Source organism: Cryptomeria japonica, chromosome 8 (assembly GCF_030272615.1).
Source record: "Cryptomeria japonica chromosome 8, Sugi_1.0, whole genome shotgun sequence".
Lineage (NCBI taxonomy): Eukaryota > Viridiplantae > Streptophyta > Pinopsida > Cupressales > Cupressaceae > Cryptomeria > Cryptomeria japonica.
The window spans coordinates 203,071,104-203,096,424 of NC_081412.1; the positions used below are offsets into that span (position 1 = coordinate 203,071,104).

Here is a 25,321-nt window from a genome sequence, read left to right on the forward strand (position 1 = left end):
CTGATAGCGCTAGGCATTGATAGGATTGTGATGTTGAATATATGCTTGATTTGAATTTTACGTAAAATTCAACAGCCTCAGGTTTGATTTAACTATAGCTCTGATACCATGTAAATGATGTTCAATTTACATTCAATATGCAAGTTATATTCTATTAAATAATCTTGTTTTATATCTTATTGCCTTAATGTATGAATCTGACTATCTTCTTGTTTGTGGTAGGTGAGAGGAGCATTTAATATTTTCTATGTCCTATCTCACGAATGCCACTCAATATAAGTATTAACAAATGGGGTACGATCAAGCAATGCCTTGATCAGTGATCAAGACATTACTTGATCGTGCCTCTTTGTTTATACTAAACAAATGCATGTTTCAATGTTAATGTCAATCGGTGTGGAGTTATTATAACAACCGATGTCTATCGGTGTTCGCACAATGTTAACAGCCGATAGTGATCAAGGCATTGCTTGATCGTGCCTCTTTGTTTATACTAAACAAATGCATGTTTCAATGTTAATGTCAATCGGTGTGGAGTTATTATAACAACCGATGTCTATCGGTGTTCGCACAATGTTAACAGCCGATAGTTATCGGTATGTTAGCCTTAACAACCAATAACTATCGGTGTAGGCTTAACACCCAATAACTATAGGTAGCCTTTATTATTAAGCCACCCGATATATTATATGCAACCCGATATTAATCAGTATTTTCATTAATCATTTATTTATCATTAATTTATGTTAATCGATATAAATTGAAATGCAAGATTTAGTAATCGATGAACATAAACAAAATGTATAGTATGATTATCAATGAATAGGTTATTTATATGCAAATGTAGAATGGCTATCAAAGAGGAATTAATTGCTTTAAGGTTTTATCATAGTTATCAATATGATAAATGATTGAATGAGAGACTTCATTTATCTCTCATTCAATCATTTATCTTACCGAAGCTATCATGCATTAACAAGTTTAACATATAACAGAAACTACGCATGTAAATTATATTGTTCTTCAAGTTATGTGAACTCAAAATTCAAAAAGGTTATTTGTCCCTGTAGTAAGAACAAGTTCATTAGTGACTAGGCAAACTAGCAACTACAAGAAGAAGAATGCAAGAAATAACATATCAATTGAGCAGCCTGACCTGGGAACGTCAGGAGTATACATTCTTCAGGTATTGAGAATGTTGTCTAATTATAACTTATTTGATGAATATGGTAAACAGTTCCAGTCTAAGTCACAAGGTTTGAATTCGAATTCAACAACCATGAAATTCAGATGAAATTTCTACAAGGGAAAAATTCGAAGAAAAAAAATTCGAATAAAATTCGCCTTATATAATTTTGTTTATTTTAAAATATATGTATACTTCTAATAAATTATCAAAATAGCTTAACATTGCTAAATAGATTTGAAGTCATTATAAAAAGATGGCACATTTATAAAATTTAAACCATAAGAAACATAGGGATTTCAGTAATGCTAGTGATCATATATGATATGCCTAATACAATGTACAGCGGAATCCCTTTTGAACCTGCAGAAGGAAGTGCACTTGACACCTGCATTTCTCTAAGAAAATTTTTACTAGGTGATAGTTCAATGTGGGTTTGCCAGTTATCATTTTCTGTCTGGCCTTTATATAGCCACAGCAGAGGACCATGTTGAATTGAATCTTAGCGTGCAGGAAACCACCCTCTTATTCTAGGAACTTGCCATTTCTTTTATATATAAAAGTGTCATTGTATTGGATTACTTTATTTCACATTTGAAGTTTTTGAAAAAGTAATTCTGCAGTCTGCCCACTTTTTAGCAAAAAAATTTTATGACTGAATTTGAACGATTTTTTAATACAAGTTTGAAATTCGATTAAATTCGAACCTCATCCATGAAAATCGTCGTATTCTGTGACTTAGGTTCCAGTAGTGTGGACAAGTGGAAGACCATGCAAGGAGAGTCAAAACAGATATTAATTTGGTAGTGGAGATTCAACAGATCATGAATAAAAGGAAATTGTCCCAACATTTTCGGGTGTATGACCAAAGGTTCCTGAAAAAAGTGGAAATTAAATTCAATTTGTCAAAATATTGTAGACCTCTCAAAGTGCTTCCATTTCATTTCATTCTTCCACTGCTTCAGAAAAGCCAGCTTTCTAGCAGACTTTGAAAGCTAAACTCTGTTACTCTAAGGGCTGCATTACACAGTGCTGCATGGAGGCCCCCATACCAGTACAATTCTGCTATCGGTACTGGTCCAGATACCTCTTGGGTACCTCCCAGGATCTTCTGTTGTCCTGGGAAACTAATAATTATCATAAATTAAACATAATTAGAAAGCAGTAACGGCCCAGGTATAACAGTGATTGATAGAGAAAACAAAGATCATAAAAATAAAAAAGAAGAATAAAAAACAAAGGAAACCAAAACTAAACTACAGATACTCATATGCATCTGGTTCTAACACAAATTGGTGATTTAAATGCTCTCAATATAAACATATACGATAGTTTTGGACACAATTCTTAAGTATGACTCTGAATATCAACTATTTTCCTATTGAAATTTGAACAGATCATGTGTCATGACTCATTTAATATTTTAAGTATTTTGAGTTATCAATTATCCATAGTCTTATGTATTTTATGCAATATTTCGGTAACTTGTATAATTTTATCTATAAATTTATATAAGCTTTACGAACATATACTTTTTCTTATATTTCTATGTACATGCCCATGCCATTCCATACAAAGGATCCCATAAAATTAAAAAATGGATTTCCATACCTGAATCTTGTACCTGTACCCCTATCACAACCTCATACATGTACCCATAGCCTATAAAAAAGAATTGGAAGACAGATTGAGTTCATGATTTATGCCATTGCTTGAGACCCTCATATCAAGGCATGTCGAGGGGAGAGATCAAATCTTACTCACAGTGGCTCGCTATCAATACATGCAGCAAGAAGCATATTCCACTTTTTCATCCGCCAAATCCACATTTGATCCTTTCAGTGGAAGCCAATCGATTAGATGCACATTCGTTTCTCCTAAATTCCGTAGAAACCAAATATCAATCACTTTCCCTCTGAAATGTCAGTTGCTATAGCAACAGCAGTCAGCAGTTGATTACTCAACTACATCAATTAAAATTTTAAAACCATGGGAGGCAAAACGGACTCCGCACAAAAGCTATTTAGGGGACCTAAAGCTCATTCACTTGCTTATGGTGTTACTATGTCCTTTAAGCTTGTTTCCTTAATTTCGATATTAAATCAATTAAGCATTTAGTTCCCGTTGGTTAAGTTGAGCATTTAGAATAATTTAGTATATTTTTTTCTTTCTTAAACGTTATAATCGACTTTATTTGGGAGCATTTGAAGACCATAATCCACGCTTTCCTTGGATGACGTTATTCAGAAAGCCATTATACTCCACAAAAAGGGCTGCTTAAGGGACCTAAACTCATTAACTTGTTAAGATATTGCTGTATCTTATTTAACCTTTTTTGTTTATTTTTGACCCAAAATTGATCAAATAAACATTCAATTCCAGATGGTTAGGTTGATCAGTCAAAAAAAGTGAGTTCGGAGAAGAGTCACAACCAGAACAGGGGAAGAAAAGAAAGGATTTGTTAATCAGTAACCGAATAAGTTGGGAACAGAATAGTATTACTTTTTCGGCAGTAGGTGAGAATGGCACATACATGAACGTACACACAGCTTACCATTTGACAGGCACAGAAATTTTCCCACATACCACACAATAGCAGGGCTGAAACGCTTCCAGGGAGTTGAATCGACTCCCCGTCTATCTCTTCTGATGGGAGACGTTCCAGATCCTCTTGTTGACACTCGCGCTCATCCTTAGGCCTAAATACACCCATTAGAGTAGATGCAAATGATGGATGTTGAAGCTCATGCTGTAAAACTAAATTGCAACTAAAGTTCACCTTTTCATAATCTCTCCTCCGTATGATACAGTCTTCCTAGTAGTTCAATAGTTCGCTTACATCTCCCCTTTCCTCTGATACAGTCTTCCTAGAATTCTAACTGTTATTTTTAGGGTAAAAATACATAAATACGGCCTCTATGGCCATCAAATTTAGCCCCTTCCGCCCATTGTGGATTGCCAAATTCTCACGAAAAGGCTAGTAAGAATTCCTATTCGCCAAATTTTCAACACAACGTTGATCAAAATTTCTGATTTGTCAAATTTTCACCTCTAGGTTGCTCCAGATTTTCCATTTTCATTCATTAGTGTAGAGATTCCCTGACAATGACCAAGATTCATATAACCTTCCATTTAAAATTTGGATTAGCGGTGAGAAGAAGTAAGACACCTACCTTGTTTTTCTTTAAAATATCTTTGGCTTGGGCTCTCATGGGCAAATTGGCAGTATTTCTGAATCTCCTCTTTTTGTTTTTCACCACATTGCAAAGTTTTCGCCATCTGGCAAGGGCTTCTTCCGAAGAATTTTTCGATTTCACTTCAAATTGAGTCAAATAATTCTCCATCGTCTCCATTGTCCCAGTTAAACAAACAATAAAGTGCCCGCTATCGCTACCCTGCCGCTCTCTATGACGAGACGGGCATGTTAATATCGAGTGAATCAAGGCTCACAATGAACTTTCTGTGCATTTTGAAGTTAGATTAATGTAAAAATTCTGGGGAAATTAGGAAGACGCAACACAATCCTCGTAGCATTTTTGAGGATCGGGCATGATATTATTTCCGTTTTCTAATTCAATTTGAACACAACATTAGAACAGGATTCGTATCAAGTTCCGTTTCCGTAGCAGCAGCCAACTGGAGTAGGAAAAATGGCCGTAACATTTGACAATGCAAATGGCCGTTATAACTTCTAAAACTAAGTTTGGTATTCTGGGTCTATCATTCAGGCCGACCAATGACATCTCGTGCATTAAGTTGGACCGTTCGTGGAGTGGCCTTTCGGTGGCAAAAGGGGCTAAATTTAAAAGCAAGTGTATAATGCCATTACTTTACCTTATCCCGTCAAGGGAAAATTTTATGCACACCTATAAACTCCAAAGGAATTATAATTTTCGGCGTACCTCAGAAATTAAAAAAAAATCATAATTACTAATTTTATGTACACATCTAATCCATAAACTTTTCGTTCCCTAATCCATAATTTTCGAGAGTGGATTGAATGAAAAATTTTCAATCAGGCAGGGTCTACTGTCAAATTTCTCACAATCGCACGAACTGTCATTTTCATGGATGAAAAGCTAAGGTCTGTGTGGCGGACTAAAAAGTTATGGTCTGTGCAGCACTATTGCGCTATCGTTGAAAAACAAAAAGCATGATCCGCTAGAGTAGAGATTGCATTTTTTATTGAAAAAAGTTTATGTAAATCAGATGTGGTCATTTGCAACTACTTTTAAGTACATGGTGGGGGTCTAAAGATGAATTTTTCGGGTGCGCAAATAGTCAGCTTACATTCTATACGTCAATAATTTTTTTGAGTGCAAAATAACTAAACTTCAATAATTTTGTTGAGTGAATAATTAATTAATTTTCATTTAAACTTGAATTATTTATTTTCATATTGAACAAAATTAAAAGTATAATAAAAGAATAGCAGTTTATAAGAGAGTTGGGTTAAAAAGGGTAAAACCGGCTATTAAAATACAATAATCATTTGTAACAACATTCGTAATTGAATCAACTACTAATAATCATTTGCAATAGCATTCCATAATTAAATCATATAATGTTCATTGAATTTTTGAAGTAAATAAGCAATTGACACCCCCCTTGGCCCACATGGGGCAGGATGCCATCCATCCAACATGGGATGGTCTACCTAATGCAGGAGTTCGTCTCTACCCTCCCAATTCGTGTCACCTTATTCACTAGACTATGATTGTGACTTCTCTTAATTCAATTCCAACAATCAACCATTGTACAGGTTGGATAGAAAACTGCAATAGAGCACTCCTAATATTACTCTTATCTAAGCCCAAGAGCGAGATACCACACGCCCTTGGCCCACATGCGGCAGGTTGTTTCACAACAATTTGTAAATATAAAGAACCAATGAGGTTGTCCCAATGTCATAGATATCCCTTAACGTTAAAGTAAGAACTTATATACTAAGATGCGGATTAAATACGTGAGACATATCTATGGTCTAAGATGTTCTTAGCTAGAAAGGTTTAGATACAGTGTTAGGTATTGTCTTCTTCGTTCCACAACCTTGCCTTGTAATAGAGACTATGTTGAATTGTGATTTATTTGCTTGTACACTCATTGAGTTAAAAATCCCAAAATTCATCACCTAGTTACAATATTTTGCAAACTACATTTTATTTGCACCTGAAATAAGTCTGAGTCATTGATTTGGCATTTGTATTTTAGATTCAATTTTTCCATTTCAGGAGGTTTTATGAAAGAGAGTTTACTTATCCCCAACGCGCCAAGGTAAGACATTTTTACTTTATAATATCATTGTTTCCTTCTTGTACAAGGACTGTTTGGTGCATTATAGCAGCTCAGCCCATGTAAGGGGCATGTATCATCTAGCAGTGTCAAAGATGAGGTGGTTTTTCGAAATACCACTAATGGAGGCTGGTGATTTTCTTCTTGGGCACACTTTCATGTGGGATCGCCAATGTACCTGTATAATAAGATCTTTAAGTGTCATTGGTGCTATGGGAGGTAAGAGTTACATGATTACAGAAGTGATCCTTGCTTCAAAAATAGTGTCATCTGCATATCGGTAGATCGGTACATATAATTCTGCATTGTTATTTCCTTGTCTTGCACATTCAGTATTAGTAGAGCAACTCTAAACAAGGAATTGGATCAAATCTGCGAAAATGACACATGCATAATTAACCCATACCACTCTATTGTGCTTCCAAAATTGTTCGAGTGGATTGCCAAAGGAAAGGATTCACCATACATTGGTTCAAAGACAAGTTTCCACAGTCGCTTCCAAGACTTATGCACTCGGGACTTGCTTTACAGGAAGGGTGGATGATCCAAGTGGCGACTTAAGTCTATGATCAGCATCAACCTTGTCAGCTATCCTCGTGTAATACCCCTTATTAAAATATAAAAGAATAAAAATAAACTTTAATATAATGAAAATTTAGTTAAGTTTAATGAATGGTCAAAAGGTATGAAATTAAAAGTTGTCACTCCCTCAAACATGAGATATAAAAGGGAGAGAAAAGAACTTCATTTAGGGAGAAAAGGGATGAAGCTCAAACATGAGATATAAAAGGGAGAGAAAAGAACTTCATTTAGGGAGAAAAGGGATGAAGGAAGAAAGAAGGGAGTAAAGGAATTAAGGAAGCATTCATGGGAAAGATAAGGAAGTGACTCTTTCAAAGGAGCAGCAATGATGAAGGGTAGCGACTCTTTTGAAGGCTGGTAATTGTGAAAGGTTGTAACCATTATGAAGAGGTGTGACTCTCCCGCACATTGGAGGATATAAAGAAGAGAAGTTTTCATTTGAAAAGGATCCATGGAGTAGAACGAAACGGCTGAAGCATTAAAAGCAGATTTAGGAGCAGACCTAAATCAGAATTATAAGAAAATCTGGAAGAATGATATGAAAATTTATCAAAGAGATCAGAACATAAATACAAATCTGCAAACCATAACCAAGCAAGCATTGAAGGGAAATAAGAGGAAACATTGAATCAATAACCAGAAAATCAGACCTGATGATTCTCGTACACACACACACATATATATATATGAGTATAGGTAGCAAATCAGATTGATATAAATAGCAGACCTGTGCATTTACCAGGTGCTTGGTAAAAATATAGGAATATCCCAATAGGGGACATTACACCTAGAAAGACCAAGACCAACCACTAATTCTTGATATCACTTATCAGAGACTAACAGAAATAAAGAGTTGCATGTGGAAGATTAATAGCTTAACCTTGCATAGCAGTTCCTTTGCCTTCTCCATTTCAATCAAACGTGTACATATATAGATTGACATAGGGACAGAAAGTAAACAGTCATTCACAACTTGGAGAAATTATCATGTACAAAACGTACAAATTAATAAAAGTCGGTTCTATATCGTTATCCTATTTCATTGATGAAAATTATTTGAAGTTCTGACTCCCCATATAACATATCTAACATTCGACAATTTAAATTTTAGGGTTCTCTCCATCAGATATCTCTTAGAATCTGGGTCACTCTTGGCTTGGTAAAATTTCACATCTATATACATGACATTGTTATATAAATAATTAGTTTTGATATTTTGATTAATATTTGGATGAGTTTTGGAGGAGCTAATAACTATCTTGATTAGATACAGCAATTAGTTATGCAATTGCCTGCAGTAGCACCCCATTTCAAGGACTTTGTCTAATATCAAGTAGTCTTAGAAAGAGAAATCTCTGTTTTGCGGACACCTGTCGTTCAGTTAAATTTGTTTCTTGAGTAGTTCCTACAAACCAGGGTTTTATCCTTTGAATGGCTAGATCATCCATTTCTGATGCATCTTACGAAACTTATACAATATGAAATCATCTCAACAAAAATAAGATAACAAAAGTTATAATTAAAGCACTGATATGCACTAGTCTGATTCAGATTTTGCATGAGTATTTTATAGCAGTAAGACTATTAATGATTACAATTGGCATTAAACCCTGGGTATCATTCTAAACAATTGTGTGTATGATATGAGGTAAAGTGCCACAAGATAAGATGCAAGGCATTCTGAAATGTCCCTTTGACCTGCAAGGTGGCAGGATCAAAGCTCCCATACCAATTATGATGTCCCCTTTTAGGATTGTCCTAAAATCACACGTTCAAGTCAAACTTGCTAGTTAACAATTTCCTTTTTAAATAAGACTATGGTGCAATCCCAATCCCTATAATAGCGTTAGCCAATATTTGAAATGTATTTCATAAGAGCAATTAGGGCATATAATATCATACAAATGTTCACATGTAAGCAATTGTACCAATCATAGTAGCAAAAATCGTTTGGGGAAAGCATCGACAAACCAAAAGTATAAGATTTTTTGAAAAAATCGGAGGCAAAAAAAAACATAAAAAATTGTAGAAAAAGAGACAAAGAAATAAATTTTTTAAAAAGCTTAAGGGCATTTCCATAGCTAATAAAATACAGTTTAACCCATGAATTGTAGAAAATAATTTTTTGTTGTTTATATTCATATTGCTGATTACATAGGCAAAAATTCAGTTAACTTTTTAAGAGGGTAGTCACCAAATACACCAAATAGTTGTCTAAGTCTATGAAGTAAATGAGATCAAAAGTTAACACACAAATAGTAAAAGTCGAAGCCATTTTGGAATGATCCAAGAGTTTAATTGTGATTGAGGCAAGGAGTTTTGTAGGGTTAATTCAATATTTTAGAAAGCTTATCAAACCATATTCCACAATTGCAATGCTTTTTTAAAAAACTTAAGGGCATTTCCATAGCATAGAGATATAGAGAGTAAATAAAATAGAGTTTAACCCATGAATTGTAGAAAATAGAATTTTGTTGTTTATATTCATATTGCTGATTACATAGGCAAATATTCATTTGACTTTTTAAAAGGGCAGTCACCAAATACACCAAATAGTTGTCTAAGTTTGATATCAAAGATTAGCTAAGTCTATGAAGTAGCTGAGATCAAAATTTAACAAACAAAGATCCAAGACTTTCATTGTGATTGAGGCAAGGAGTTTTCTAGAGGTAGTTCAATATTTGAGAAAGCTTATCAAATCATATTCCAGAGTTGCAATGCCTTATATTCCCTAATGTCAATTGGTAAGTCTTTTATATGGGGTAGAATTCAACAAAAGGCATTTGTTTAGCTGAAGTAAAAGATTAGCAAGCCACTGGTTTTGGCAATACCTAGCTTGCAACTACTATTTTAGGTAGAGACAAATTTTAATGATTTTAGGTAGGGACAACACAGAATAAAATACCTTAAGTACCTTAACCTCTTTTGAACAAAATCTCTCAAATGTTGAAGATTAGCTTAAGGATCACTTTAGAAGACTCCAAGGTTCATGAATGTAGGGTCACTACGTATGGATAAGCTCGTTGGTTTGATGTGATTATGCTGGAATCACAAGGGGACTTATGTTTGAATGCATGAATGCTTGATTTGCTGGAACTTAGATCATCTGATGTTACAATCTGGTGATGCTTTTTGATCCTAAACTAGCTCGAGTTTTGAAAAAAAGGCAAAAGATGAAGGGTTAAGAGAGTCTATTCTAAAGCCTAGAATGTGAGAAGATAGATGAATGATTAGATGGAATCCTAGCGAGCGAGGTCTCACCATCAAACTAAACAATTTGACACAAGCTCAATGCAATCTTCTAAGGACATTTCAAAGATGTTCAAATTATTACCATCGAACATTGATCACCATTACATAGAACGATTTGAAGTTAAGTTCATATCATTCCAGTTGACCACACAAGGTGCACATACAATCAGCAAGAGGCTAGTGGTACGGACTAAACAGATTCCATATAAATACATTCAACAAATTCTTCCATTCAATCTGATTATTTATCATCTAACAAGAAACCATGCACATTCTAATGAAACAACACACTTCACCATAACTTCAATGAAAATGGAGTTAATTTACAACTTAGGCAACAATTTATGCCTTCTCCTCCTAATCTAACTTCTATTCTAATTGCTATTCTACTCTCTCCTATTACTAACTATTCGCTAATCTACTCACTATTAACCTTTTACAAATGAAGAGCTTGAGCTTTATATAGAGAGCTCACCTACAATGAACAGTTGGGATTGAATCTCCATCAATGGCCAAGATTTTACAATGAAACCCTAATTAGGGTTTGTTATAAAAAACTCTCCTTAGCCAATGAGAAAATTAAATTCAATGAGTGTAGACTGATAGATATCAGGCGTAGGTACATCAGAGTTTGCGCATCCATGGGTGAGGTTGGTTCATTGAATCAAGACACGTTGATGTGGACCTCTCTGATTGGTGGAGTAGCGACTGCGATGCCACCTCAATCTTGCACTTGTAGATTTGATTTGATTCATGATCATGAAAAGAGTGTTCAGCAATATCTCTTTATACTCAACATTATCCAGTTTCAGCAGTGATGATTGATGAGAAGCAGACTTTGATTAACTCTTCTAAAACTATTTGCTTCTTTGATCATGTTTGATATTGTGGGATGACCTTGGTTGACTTTCTCTTGCTCATGATGTACTTCGAGTGGATGATGCACTTGGTTGAATGTAGCTCTTCAATGTAATGAATTTGATTCTTAGATTCCCGAAGGGAATTCAAGATTGTCAAACATTCTTCCATCATGTGGGTTATCTTTTCTTCATGCTCTAGTGCCTTGTGGTAGTTGAGTGGATTCTTCCTTGCATTCCTTTTATCTCATGTCGTCATGATGTGGTGGGAATCTTCAAACACTTTGAGATCTTCTCTTCTTTGATGTTCTTGTGTTTGCTGATGAAGCTTCTTGAACAGGTCTTCCTTGTATCTTGACCTTGATGCTGAAATTCTCTCCTTGAGATCTTTGCTTCGATCTTCCTTCAACCTGGCCCATTTGATCTCTTTCCTTACCTCTTGCAAAATGAAAAATTGAAAATCAAACACACATAATATACAGCTTGATCTAATCTTTGATTTTTGATGATTTCTTTCTAAATCTGATCAAAGGATTGACAATAATCAATGAATTCACTATGTGGAAGGCAAACTTAATGTCCTAGGGCAAATCTGGGTTGTCTTAATGATCAAATTTACGGATTGATATGTCTCCCAAATGAGTACAATTCTCTCCCTCTGATCTTCAAATGATAAATTCGCCTTTTATAATTGTTGATGCTTGATGAAGTTCGCTGTTCAATTGGAGAAATTCGTTGACCTGCTGACAATATTCGCTTTTGGAGAGGAATTGTGTTAAAATGATTAATTTGATCCTCCTTATATATGCGATTTAGGGTAAAGGTGTGTCTTTTGGGGTAATAGACTGACTTAATCTAGCAAAAATAAAACAACAAATTGTCTTCCTCATGCTGACCGACTTAACACATTAGAGTTCTTCTTTTAGCAATTCGAAATTTGAATTGATCTTGGCGCCAAAATGTTTCCTTTTAATGAATTTCGCTTTGGATCCTTTGCAAGGTACATCCATGATTCGCTCTAGGACCTTAGGAAGGACAAGGTCAAGGTAAGAATAGTTCTCTCTACATCCTTAGCAAGGACAAGGTCAAGGTAAATAGTTCGCTCCATGTCCTTAGCAAGGATAGGACCTAAAATGAAAATCACTCTTGAACCTTAGTAAGGTACACGACCTTAAAAGAATTTCACTCTATGTCCTCTTGAAAAAACAAGGTTAAAGGAAAAAACTCACCCATGTCCTAAGCAAGGACAAGACTCTTGATAAGAATTTCGCTCTACATCTTGAGCAAGGACCGGACCTAAAAATAGAATTTGCTCTGTGTTCTTTCCAAGGACATGACTTGTATAAAAAATTCGCTCTATGTCCTTTCTAAGGTATGTGACCTTGATAAGGATTTCACTCCAAGACCTTGGTAAAGACATGATGAAATTCGCTCTCTGACCTTGGCAAGGACAAGACTCAAAATGAAATTCGCCCTCTATCCTTTGCAAGAACAAGACTCAAAATGAAATTCACTCTCTGACCTTGGCAAGGACAAGACTCATAATGGAATTCGCTCTTTGGATCCTTTGGAAGGACAAGACTTGATGAAAAAAAATTTGCTCTTTCTGGTGGCCAAGGTACATTGTTTTAAGATGAAAAATTTGCTCCAAGTTTGAGGCAAGGTACATGATTTGGAGAAATTTGAAATTCTCTCTAGGACCTCTCCAAGGACATGGCTTGAAATTCGCTCTATGACCTTTGGAAGGTACACCACTTGGTGAAGAGAATTTCGCCCTTGATCCTTTAGAAGGTACATGACAAAGTTCGCTCTCAATCTTGATTAAGATGCATGATCTCTCCAAATTCGCTTTTGACCCTTGGAAAGATACATACTTGATTTTGGACAAAGTTTGCTCTAAGATCTTTCCAAGGGCATTCGCTCTAGGACCTTTCCAAGTTTCAAGGACATGACTTCAAAATTCGCTCTGGATCCTTGACAAGGACATTCACTCTAGGACCTTTCCAAGAACATCACTTCAAAATTCGCTTTGGATCCTTGACAAGGACATTCGCCCTAGGACCTTAGCAAGGTACATGACTTGAAGCAAAATTCGCTCTAGGACCTTTGGAAGGTACACGTACTTGTGAAGATTTTTGCTCTAGGACCTTTGCAAGGTACATGGAAATTTCGCTCTAGATCCTTCAGAAGGTACAGGAGTCTATGTCCTTAGCAAGGTATAGAGTCAAGGTACTTAGGAAAATTTCGCTCTAGTGAGGAAGCAAGGTACGCATCCCTAGGAAAGACTCTTGACTTAGTCCTTTCACCTGACTTTGCTCAATTTGTTCAATCCTCAAGTCCTTCACCCATAAATCATTCTTGCAACATGCTTGATGACTTACTTCACTCCACTCAAGAGACCAACCTAACATGATGACCCTCTAGCTACCTGAGAAACTCTATCCCTTCAATGCAAAGATTAATAGCAAAGACTCTAAGACAACCTAGAAAGCGAAAAGGACTAATCCTAGAAAGCAAGAAGTGGGGGTCCCCATTTGCAATGGGGCGATGTGTGAATACATCACAACAAGTCCCCGAAATAAGTGTTGACTATTTCCGAGTTTCCGAGACGGTTTCCAAAAATTTTTGGGGATCCGGGACAGCTTGGAAACATTTCCAACCATCCCCAAGTCCCCGAAACGGTTTCTGTTTCCTGAATGTGTGCCTTAAGATGGGAAATGCATTTCCGAGTAACACAGCAAAATAGGCTTACCATTTCGGCGATACGTAAGAATGTACCACATATGAACATGCACAGCTTACCATTTTGGCAGGGGCAGAAATTGTCCCACATATGACAAAGATAGCAGGTGCAAAGAACTAGTGGTGGAGCTCATGCTATAAATTACATTGCAATGCAATTACTTCTTCAAAATATCCCCTTCCATATGATAAAGTTTTCCTAAAATTTCGATAGTCTGCCTAAAATTCTCCTTTTCATATTATGCGTTTTTATTTATAGTAGATAAACATAAATGCAGCCATATGGCCATTAAATTTTGCCCCTCCCGCCCATTGAAAATTCCAAATTTTCACCACAAGGTTGCTCAGAATTTCTGATTTGCCAGATTTTCAGCCGTAAGTTGATTACAATTTCCTTTATCATTCACTAGTCTAAAGATTCGATGACAATGAACAAAGTTCAAATAACCTTCCATTTAATAATTGTTTTAGCAAATGAGAAAGAAAACACCTACCTTATTCTTCTTTCGAATATCTTTGGCTTGGACTCTCATGACCAAATTGGCAGTATTTCTGAATCTCCTCTTTTTATTTTTCACCACATTGCAAAGTTTCCGCCATCTCGCAAGCGCTTCTTCTGAAGAATTTTTCGATTTCACTTCAAATTGATTTAAATAATCCTCCATCCTCTCCATTTCCCAGTTAAACAAAAAAAAGTGCCCGCTATCCCTACCCTGCTGCTCACTTTGAAGAGTCGGCTCTGTTAAATTCGACTGAGTCGACGCTCACAATGAACTTTCTGTGTATGTTGCAGTTAGATTAATGTAACGATCTTGGAAGATTTTTAAAAATGCACAAACTGCTCTGTTTTTTTTAAGAAAAGCAAAGATTGATTTGGATTTGAGTTCCCCGGTTGATATTATTTCCGCGTTTTCAAACAATTTGAATGCGATTCATGTTAGTCTTCGTTCCTTAGCAGAAGCCGACTTAGCCGGCTAATGCCCACCATATTTGACTGGTTTAAACAAAAACCGTTATGACTATTAGAAACTAAAAACCGTTATGACTATTAGAAACTACGAAGTTTTCGGGGTTGTTTCCCTAAATCTTCTCGTGCATGTGAGTGGACCGTTTCAGGTGGGTATTTAATTTGAACTGTGCGCGGACGCCAGAGATTATATTAATGACCGTATAAGGGTTTAATGCAATTATTTGACCGTAGATTTGGTCACGGGTAAAAAAAATGAAATTACGCCCGGTCAAAAGTTTTAGGCACACCCTAGTAGGTCAGCTCTGGCCTTTGCAGGTGGACTTCAACTAAATCAGCCAAATGAAAAACTCATGGCAGCCAATGTAGAATGTAACATATGGGGTACCATTAGTGCAATGTGGAAAAAGGTGCGCTAAAGGTGGAGTTGAGATCTTTTATTGGAAATAGTGTTTAAATTAAAATGTAGCTGCTTTTAATTGCATGTTAGGCCCATGGATTAAAAAAAATCAAAAAAATTTGTTGAATGGGCTTGCTTTCTTTTAACAACAAATTTCTTCTATTCACCTAATAACTTTATTGAGTGTTTAAACATTTTTTTATTTTGTTTACTCTTTAAACAATTTATTACTTCTTTTCCTCCTAGGTACTCTAATGTACTCAACAATTTTCAAATAAAAGGGAAAAAATGAATGTGTTTTTTTATTTAAATAATATTTTTTATTATTAAAATTTTGATAAATATTAATATGAGTTATTTTTCTTATATTTTATTGGTCTAAATTGAAGAATCTCTTTTTTCATTAAATTTATTTATTTTCTTACAAAAGAACAATGAAATGAAATGAAATGTAAGTGTTTTTTCATTTCTTTTGTTTAACTAAAAAAAAATTTTTTGCAATAAATATTCTATCCTTAAATATCAAGACTTTCGATAATGTCCAAGGGGTTGAGCTTAGTTGGTTAAAGCATTGAGTTCTCAATGTGGAGACCCAAGTTCAACTCCCGTGAGGGACACCATTGTGTAGAATTCTAAGTTGTGACTCTTGGTTTTCCATTGGTTGTTTAAAGTGGATTTCTAAGGTGTGAGCCTTGTGATTCTATGATACTTAATACAAAAACACTTCCAATAATCTTGATGTCATTGAAATGACATTATTATTACAAGTTGGGGCTTTGATGTAGATCTATTAGAAGCTTGGTATGATTCAATACAAGTCATTTCATATTATAGTAAAATGGAAATATAAAAAATCCCCTACCATATAAAATCTAAACAAAATACCATCAATCATTTTCTTCCATCTTAACTTATCTATTTTTTAACACACTGTGTTACACTATTTCTACAAACAACACAAAATGAAAGTGAAAGTTAATAAAAATTGATTATGGTAGATTTTTCAATAGAAGATTCTTGAAGAAGCTAGTATTTTCTCCACCTTGATTGTCAACTTGTAGAGTTAAAACATGTATTACTATCCTCAACTCTTATTCAAAATAATTAGTTAGCCTTCAAGCATTAAAGCTACTCACACAAGAAAGGCCATTGGGGTATTTTAATGTCAGAGGTTTCTTTTAGGAGGAGGCCTATGGATTCCATTGTTAATGCTTTCTTATGTCGGACTCAATCCACTAACTTCTATGATCAATGATCAACATTTATGGAGAGACTTGCAAGACAATTGCAATGTGTAGAGTCGTTGATCATTTTTGTAATAAATTTCTAAATTGATATCAAATATTCTGAATTAGTATATATTTTCAATAATAAATATGATAAAATGAAAGAAAAGCTTGCACACAAAACAAAAATCTTAAATTCACTATTAAATTAATAAAATAGTTTCTATATTCATATTAAAGTTGGATCATTAAAAAAAAAAATCTAAATTGATATTAAAACATAATCATAATCTAAAGAAAAAAATTATATAATCTAAAATTAATATATATTCTTAGTAAGTATAATTAAAATCTTGAAGGATTAAAAAATATTGCCAAAGCGAGTAGTTTTGAGGGTGAAATAAACGAAAAGGGTGAAATTAGCGAAAATTTGTAGGACTTTGTTGGCAGCCAGCTCAGCGAAGACAGTTCGAACCAGTTGGTCGGGTGGGTTTAGGTGGCGGTCCAAGTGTGCTCACAGGGGCAAATACGACACCTCTTGGAATCTGAGCGGTCAACACAACAGCCCATCCGACAAATGATGGATATGGAAACCTAGCATCTCGGTAGACACAAGGGAATGATGCCAACAACCCTGTGGCGACAATAGATAGGATCTCTACACTAGCAAGAGGGGCACTTCAGATGTCAATCCAGGATCACGAACATGGGAGGATTGGGAATCAATTAGTTCCCCCTTAGAGGAAAATATGGGGAGCGGATAGCAACAATATCCCTCGCCAGAAACAATGGAGGAAAGTTAGCCCTAAAATCACCATTGCTAACGCTCTCAACAACAAACCTTATTCACCACCGATAGGAAGGTCCAAATTGATCATAATATCTTCTTTGTATCTTCAACCAAGATGGGAGCACCTTAAGAACTATAGGTTGTTTGTCAAATGGACGAGCAAAGATATCTCGCAACAAAGAATCCAAGATCAATTCTAATCAACCTTTGAAGACTAGGTATGTGCTTGACCCCTAGCAGAGGGCTTCTTTCTTCTAGAATGCATAAATTCAAATCTCAAAAAAAAGATTTTATTTGGGGATCTATTGTTTTCAAAGGGTATTGCTCTTATAAAGTAGATTGGGAACCAAATTACAAAGTCTCTTCTCACTGCCCTTCTTGCTTCCCACACTGGGTAACCATTGTCGACCTCCCCACTGAATACTGGAATGAAAGTATCATAGAAAAGATTGGGAATTCATTAGGAAGAACAATAGGCATTGTAGAAGATTTCCTCCTTGGCAGTTATGGGATTGCCAAGATCCTCGTGGAATTGGATATGAACTTTAGAAATTTAGATAATTTGGAAATTCTAATAGAAAATGGGAGATGGTTTCAAAAGATCATAGTTGAATCTTCAAGCGATAAATGTGTCATCTATAAGAGTTTTGTTGATAGCTGCTCTTTGAGCTCAAGGAAGTATGTTGATCTTTCCTTTAGAGGGTTTGGCATTTCAGAGGGTTCGGATCATTCAAAGGATGTTGGTTCGGGTAACACCAATCTCCTAAACAACACAGATCTCATGAACTTGGATATGGAAGATGGGGAAATTAGGGATGATGATTAGGAAAATGGATTCCCAACATTCTCAGTTGATGGATATGTGACTCTCCTCCAAGCTAACCTGTGTAACCCAAATGGGGTACTGCAATTCTCACCATACAATAACAAGAACAATGGGGTAGTCATTGATTCTAATCACACTTAAGAGAAGATGGAAATTAAAGATCAATTAGTGAATTTGGCTCATGAAGTTGAAAGCTTACACGAAGAAATCAATAACAATATAGAGGTAGTATCCCAACTGAATCAATCTATAACTCCTAGGTGGATTAGAAACCCTCTATTATCACAAAATTAGGATATGAACGAACTCTCTCCCATCAGAATTGTGATCTCTCAGGCTCTTCATGGTGATGGGGGGGTGGATGATGATATGGATGAGGATGAAATAGAATATGAAAGACAATCCTCAATTCAAAAGATCTTAGAACTGGATAATACGGATTGTGAGAACAGAGATGCCTCAAACCCTCAACTGGATTTGGTTGATAATGCAGCAAAACAATTATGAGCCATTGGGTCTCCAGCAAGAGTTGTCAAACAAAAAGATACCAGATTGTGCAAAGATGCCAACTAGTAGAAGAGGTAGGAAGTTTGAAATATCCCCTATGGATATTTGCTCCAAGTTTCCATGAACTGATTTTTATTCATTCAACTGATTATACTAAAAATCATATTATATCAAATTGAAATAGAAATTTGAATATTATCATCAATAAGATAAATCATTACAACCTTCAACAGAAAGAAAAAAAAACTACAAAATTATCTTTCTAATCGTATCCATAGAACTTACAGAACAGTTGGATGCATAAGAAACCTCCCAATCACAATTAGAAGAATTGGAAATCCACATACAAACAGCAAATATGTTTGATATCTTCAGCAAACACCAACCGGTAGATCTTTCACCACCATAGCTAGTCTTCTCCAAGAGGGATTTCGTCATCAAGAACGTTAATATGGACCAAGTCCAAATCTCCAGAAACTCACAAGGTTACAACCAAGAAAAAATAAATCCAACCTCATCCAAGAATCCTCTCAATGCTCTTTTATAGCTTTATGAATGTCCCTTGGCATTCCATTTCCTCTTGCCTTTTCATTTTCTTTTCTTTTATTTCACTTTTTGAATTTAAGGTGACTTTTTTCGTTTTCCCATTTTATTAAGTCACTTAAGTAATTGTATAATATTATTCTTATGTACTTTTTTGAAAGGAATAATATTAAATAATTACACTAATGGCTTATTAAATAATTAAACATGCTTTTAATTATTTCATTAGTAATTAAGCCAAAAGGGAACATTACAAAGACTTTTTTAGAATGTTGAGCAATGGATGGACAAGCAGAAGGGCAAACAAAAATAATTGCCTTGTTTTCTCTAGGGAACCTCCCTTCTCCAAGAGCCCTGGAAATTCTCTCATGGAATGTTAGGGGCCTAGGGGCTCCTAACTAGTAGTGCTTAGTCAAGCACTTCGGTCTCTCAATTCAAACAGATATCTTATTGATTCAAGAGACTAAATTGAATTATGCAAAAATGGGATGCTTTGCAAATAAGTTGGGACTCTAGAGTATGGATGTCGTTGATGCAGATGGAGCCTCTAGAGGGATTACCATCCTATGGAAAAGATTTGTAGTTAGTTATGAGCCCATTAGTGCCATGAGTCATTGGCAAGGAGGAATGGTTAAGTCACTCAGTAGCAGCCTTAAGTTCATGCTCATTAATGTATATGGTCCTATTCCAATAGTAAAGAAAAGAGAAACTTGGGAAGAAATTGATGGATTCTTGGCAAGTTTCCTAGACAACATTTGCATTATGGGAGATGACTTTAATGCTATCCTTCACGGTTCTGAGAAAAGAGGAGGCCCTCGATTGGTAGGCCACTCTCAATTAGATTTCAAGGAGTGAGCTTGTAGGAACAGCCTATTGGAAATTGAAACCGGTAAAGGAGAGTTCACCTGAAATAACAAAAGATTGGGCTTCAGCCATGTTGTTGAGAAGTTGGACAAATTCTTCATCAAACGTGATTTATCCTCCATCCCCTTCGAACTCAAGGCCTTTCTTCAACCTTGGTCAAGCTCTGATCATTACCCAACACTATTGGAAAAAATCAAGGGAGACAAGAAACCACAAAGGTGCCCTTTCAAGTTTGAATTCATGTGGTTCAAACACAAAGACTTTTTGAAATGTTGCAGCAGTGGTGGAAGGAGGAGCACTTTTTAGGGTCTAAATTATTTTGTCTTATCTCAAACCTTAAAGCTATTAAGTATAAACTACTATAGTAGAACAAAGCATTTCAAAGATATTTTCGCAGAGAAACAAAGGATAGAAGAAGACTTATATGCCCTGAATGAGCAAGTGCTTAATGTTGGGATTGATCAAGATAGCTTCGTCAAAGAGAGGTCCCTCCTACAAGAATACGAAGAAATACTAGCTAAGGAGGAACTATTTCGGAGGCAGAAATCCAGGGAGACTTGGTTAGAGGAAGGGGACAAAAATGCCAAGTTTTTTCACAACTCAGTAAAGCAAAAAAGTTTGTAAATAAAATCACAAAGATTAGTTATGAAGATGGCTCAATAATAGAAGATCCCTCCCTTATTGCAAAAAGTGCAGTGGCCTACTTCAAAGAGGTTCTTAATAATGTGGAACGATCAAATCTTGTTAGCCAAAGGGAATGCCTTCATTTCATACCTAAGCTGATAACGAATGAACAAAACAAGATGCTTAATGAGAAAATATCTAAAGATGAGGTGGAAGCTACCCTAGCTCTGTTTCAGATGGATAAAGCTCCCGACCCAGATGAGTTCCCTACTGGATTTTATCAAAAGTGTTGGAATATAATTAGTGATGAGATGGTGGAAGCCTTATCTTCAACCCATATGGCTAGTAGATTTCCTAAGGAAATCAACCACACCTACATAGCTCTTATTCAAAAGAAAGAGAATGCATCAAAATGGGATGAGTTTAGACCCATTTCTCTATGTAACATGACATACAAATTATTGGCCAAAGTAATGGCTAATAGACTGAAAAAGATCCTTAATAACATTACATTAGATGAACAAACTGGATTTGTGCCCGACAAATCTATTCTGTATGGCATCATTTTGGCCCAAGAGGCCATTCACTGGACATCCAATATCAAAACAAACCTAGCATGATCATCAAGCAAGATATTAGGAAAGCATATGAGAAAGTTGATTGGTTGTTTTTGTGCAAATGCATGGAGGCATTCGGCTTCAACAAGAGGTAGATAAACTAGTTCTTTTTTTGTATTTCCACACCAAGGTTCTCAGTGCTGGTAAATGGAACCTCAGAAGGCTTCTTTGAGCCCTCTAAAGGTCTAAGACAAGGGGACCCCCTCTCCCCCTTCTTATTTATAATCATGGCAGAGGCGATGGGAAGGTGCATCTCAGAGACAAAAAAAATGGGCAAGATACCAGGCATCCAGGTGGCAAATGGGGTAGAGGCATGCACTCATCAGCAATTTGTTGATGATACCTTGCTAATGGGCTTGGGGTGCAAAAAAGAGGCCAAGGAATTTAAAAGGATCCCTAACCAATATGAGAAAGCTTCTGATCAAGAAGTGACCAATGAAAAGTATGAAATCTTCTATTTTAACATGGTTCCAAGAAAGGTAGCAGAAATCACCAATCTATTAAAGTTCAAAAGTTGGCAAACTCCCTTGTACATAGTTAGGTATTCTCGTTGATAAAGGCATTCGAAGTTCCAAGTTGTGGGAACCCCTCAACGAGAAACTAGAAAGGAGATTGTCCTCCCCGAAGGGAAAATGGCTTTCTTGGGTAGGTAGAATGGTAATGCTCAAAACGGTTTTATCTACTATTCCTATTTACATGCTTTCCTGTCTAGCTCTACCCATTAGTATCAACAAAAAAATTATACAAATCGTGAGGAAATTCTATTGGCAAGGAGTTTCTGAGATCAAGAAAATTGCCCACATCTCGTGGGAAAAGATTTGCAGAGGCAAGGAAGATGGAGGGATAGTCATTAGAAATTTGATCTAGCAAAAAGTGGCCCTGGGACTAAATTAGCATACAAAGTACACTCACAACCAAACCTAAAATGGGTTAGGATTATCTAAGCCAAATATTTAAAAGTTGAAGATAGATTGGCAATTTTCTAAATATCCAACCCTCCTAAAGGATCTAGAATTTGGAATTTCATGCTAGATAGCAAGAAGGTCCTTCTCAGGCACATTTCTTGGGAATTTTTTTATGGAACATCTGCACTCTTTTGGGAAGATTTATGGGGTGGCTATCCCTCGATTGATTCCTTAATGGACGCCAACTCATTCAAGGATTTTTTCATTCAGAATTGGGGTAGAACTATTAGGCGCTATGTAGTATTGGTTGACTCTCAATCATCTTTGGGATGGAGATGGAAAGAGTTCTCAAATCACATGGATAAGTCGGATTGGGAGAAGTTGAAGAATATATTAGATGACAGACCATTGTCTTTTAGGGAAGTTGATGACATGATCATCTATGATCATTTATTCTTTGATATGGTAGTAGGTGGCACGTGAGAATGGAGGCTTGGAGTTGGGTGAGATGGCTTGCAAACCATAGTAAATTGGGAACAATTATTGCTTTCAATGCAACATGACCTTCGAGGTTAGATTTTTAAGGGATTACAATTGGCAATGTGGTGTTGTGATGTAGTGGAGAAATTTGATAGGACAAAAGGCAAGGTTACTAGAGCACAATCCTAATGGAGGCTAACTTTACCCTCTATTCCATTAAATAGTCGTTGGCCTTTTCTGGGAAGGATTTCAGAGAAAAGATGGCGAGATTTTTTTGTTTGAAGATGAGGAGTTTTTGGAAATCATTAAGTTGTTGGATGAAAGTATTTGGTGTCTAAATTCAGATACACAACCAATATGGTATCATCTTGATGATGGTGGCATGGGAACTCACATTTAGGATGAAGGAGGAGGTGGAGTGGGTGGCCAAGGCTTGTGTACCGGCCTACTCCTTGTGCGGTTTGGTTTCACTGATGGCAAGGTCTTTAACGTCTCTTTGGTGAAGGCTTGATATCGAAAGGGCAGAATGCAGAGTTTCAAACTTTTGTGCTTTGGAGGGATGGAGCGAACAAGGTCACAAGATCAAAGGAAGCTTGTAAAGCATGGGAGGAGTTAAAGGATTTCATCAGAAATACAGAGGTGGCAAGGAGAATGACACGTGACATGAAATTAGAGATTAAGAACGGCAATAGAAAGTTCAAGTTTGATGCAAGAGATTATTGGGTTAATGGCCTTGGGAATAAGAAAATGGCGGAGGAGGGTTTCTTTCTTTTAATAGTTTAATTTTGTTTTCCTTCCTCTGTAGTATTTTGTTATTAGTAAAGTTGGTTGGTTACATAGCATAGAGTGGTCTTTCTCTACGTACAACGTTGAAGGTTTAATGATCTACTTTTGTAAATTTACAATGTCTCAGACTGGTGTGGGGTTAAACCCATTTTTTTATTATTATTTTTTATGCTTTGTACTCAAATATTTTAATATCTTGATACTAAATCCATATATATATATTCTAAAATGAAAAAACCATTTATAATCTCCTTTAAAAAATTTAACAAATATTATATTATATTATATTCTTATAATTTTTTAAAAAGTTATGAAGAATCTCATCTATGGTATTATATTTATTAAATTATATATAAAATATAACAAAACAAAATTATAGGATTTGATAATTTTTTTGTTTTATAAAAGATATAAAATTATTGATATGGTTCAAAATTATCACATCTTTTAACTTAATTTTTTATTAATTGATAGCCACAAATCTCTCTTACCATGATCACAATATTTTGTTTGTTTTTAATTTTTGTTTGAATAGCTTATTAAAAATTATGAATGACATAATATTTTATTATTAGATTTTTGTTTGTAAGTAAGAGATCATAACCATTTTATTATTATTTTTATTTTTTTTAAAAGGTGATAAAAATTTATTAAATAGAATAGAAAATTACAAAGCAAATAGAACTAGGCAGTCCAACAAAGCTAGAGACCTCAAGAACAGAGAATCAGCTCTCGCCCAACATTTCCACATGCCTACACCTATCCTCCATAATGAAGCCCTCAAGCACCCAAGCATTATCTAGGTACAATTGTCCCCAACCCTCCACATGCCATGAGTTTTTGTTTAATTAATTAATACTAATTAGATTTTATACAAATTAGAAGATCAATTTTTGTTTATTGAAAATATGTTAAAAATTATTTATTAAAATTTGATTTGCTAAATTATTTTCAATTTAAAAGTAAAAATAATAATATAAAATTAATAGATGACTAAAATTATTTATTTATAAAAAGTAGATGCCAATTTACATTTTTTATTTTTTGTTTGAGTACCTTTTTTAAAGTTGGCAATGACATAATAATTCATTATTACAATAGAAATTTGCTTTTGAAGAAAGATCTCATGTCCATTTTATTGTATTGTAGTTGATGAGCATTTTCTTAATTAATTACTACTAATTGAATTTTAAACAAATTAGAAGTTCAATTTTTGTTTAATTGAATTATATTAATAAAATAATACATTATAATTTTTTTTATATCGATGAGCTTTTTATATATTGATAAAATAATACATTATAATTTTTTGAATTAATATTGCTAGAATATTTAAATTTTAAAAATTAAAAAATAATTTAAAATAAATAAATGACTAAAATTATTTATATATAAAAATGAGACAGAGAAACTTATCATGCAAAACTTATTAGTATGACAAGTGATATCCAAATTTACAATACAAATTTACCCAAGCTCTTTACATCTCTCACCTTACATGATTACTAGTCTAATGAAACTTCATCATACACATGAATAAAATAGATTTTCATGATTGCTAAATTAGGTAAGAATATATAGCTTTCATGTCCACTTTAATAATTTAATTTTAAATTAATATGTACATTGATTGATAAATTGAGAATAAAATTAAATAATTGACAAAAGAATATATATTAAAATTTATTAAATTTGATTGAATTTACTTTGACTTTAATGTAATGTCAATCTTGAATATTTTGATGTTGACAAAGATCTCTCTCTCTCTCTCTCTCTCTCTCTCTCTCTCTCTCTCTCTCTCTCTCTCTCCTCTCTCTCTCTCTCTCTCTCTCTCTCTCTCTCTCTCTCTCTCTCTCTCTCTCTCTCTCTCTCTCT

General features: G+C 35.0%; 1 protein-coding gene across 4 annotated transcripts in view; it reads right to left on the reverse strand.

Moving 5' to 3' along the window:
* The window catches only part of LOC131048386 (calcium-transporting ATPase 2, plasma membrane-type), an 82,160-nt gene that overhangs the window by 25,965 nt on the left and 30,874 nt on the right, over positions 1 to 25,321 (reverse strand). Inside the window, exon 1 of one of the 4 annotated variants that reach the window (XM_057982332.2) lies at positions 14,406 to 15,007. The exons of 2 other annotated variants lie outside the window; for them this stretch is intronic. In XM_057982332.2, coding sequence (XP_057838315.2) covers positions 14,406 to 14,585 — 180 coding nt within the window. In that variant the 5' untranslated portion in view covers positions 14,586 to 15,007. Of the gene's footprint in view, positions 1 to 4,359; positions 4,873 to 14,405; positions 15,008 to 25,321 lie in introns of those variants that run through there. One more of the 4 variants, XM_057982331.2, reaches the window with a different exon arrangement.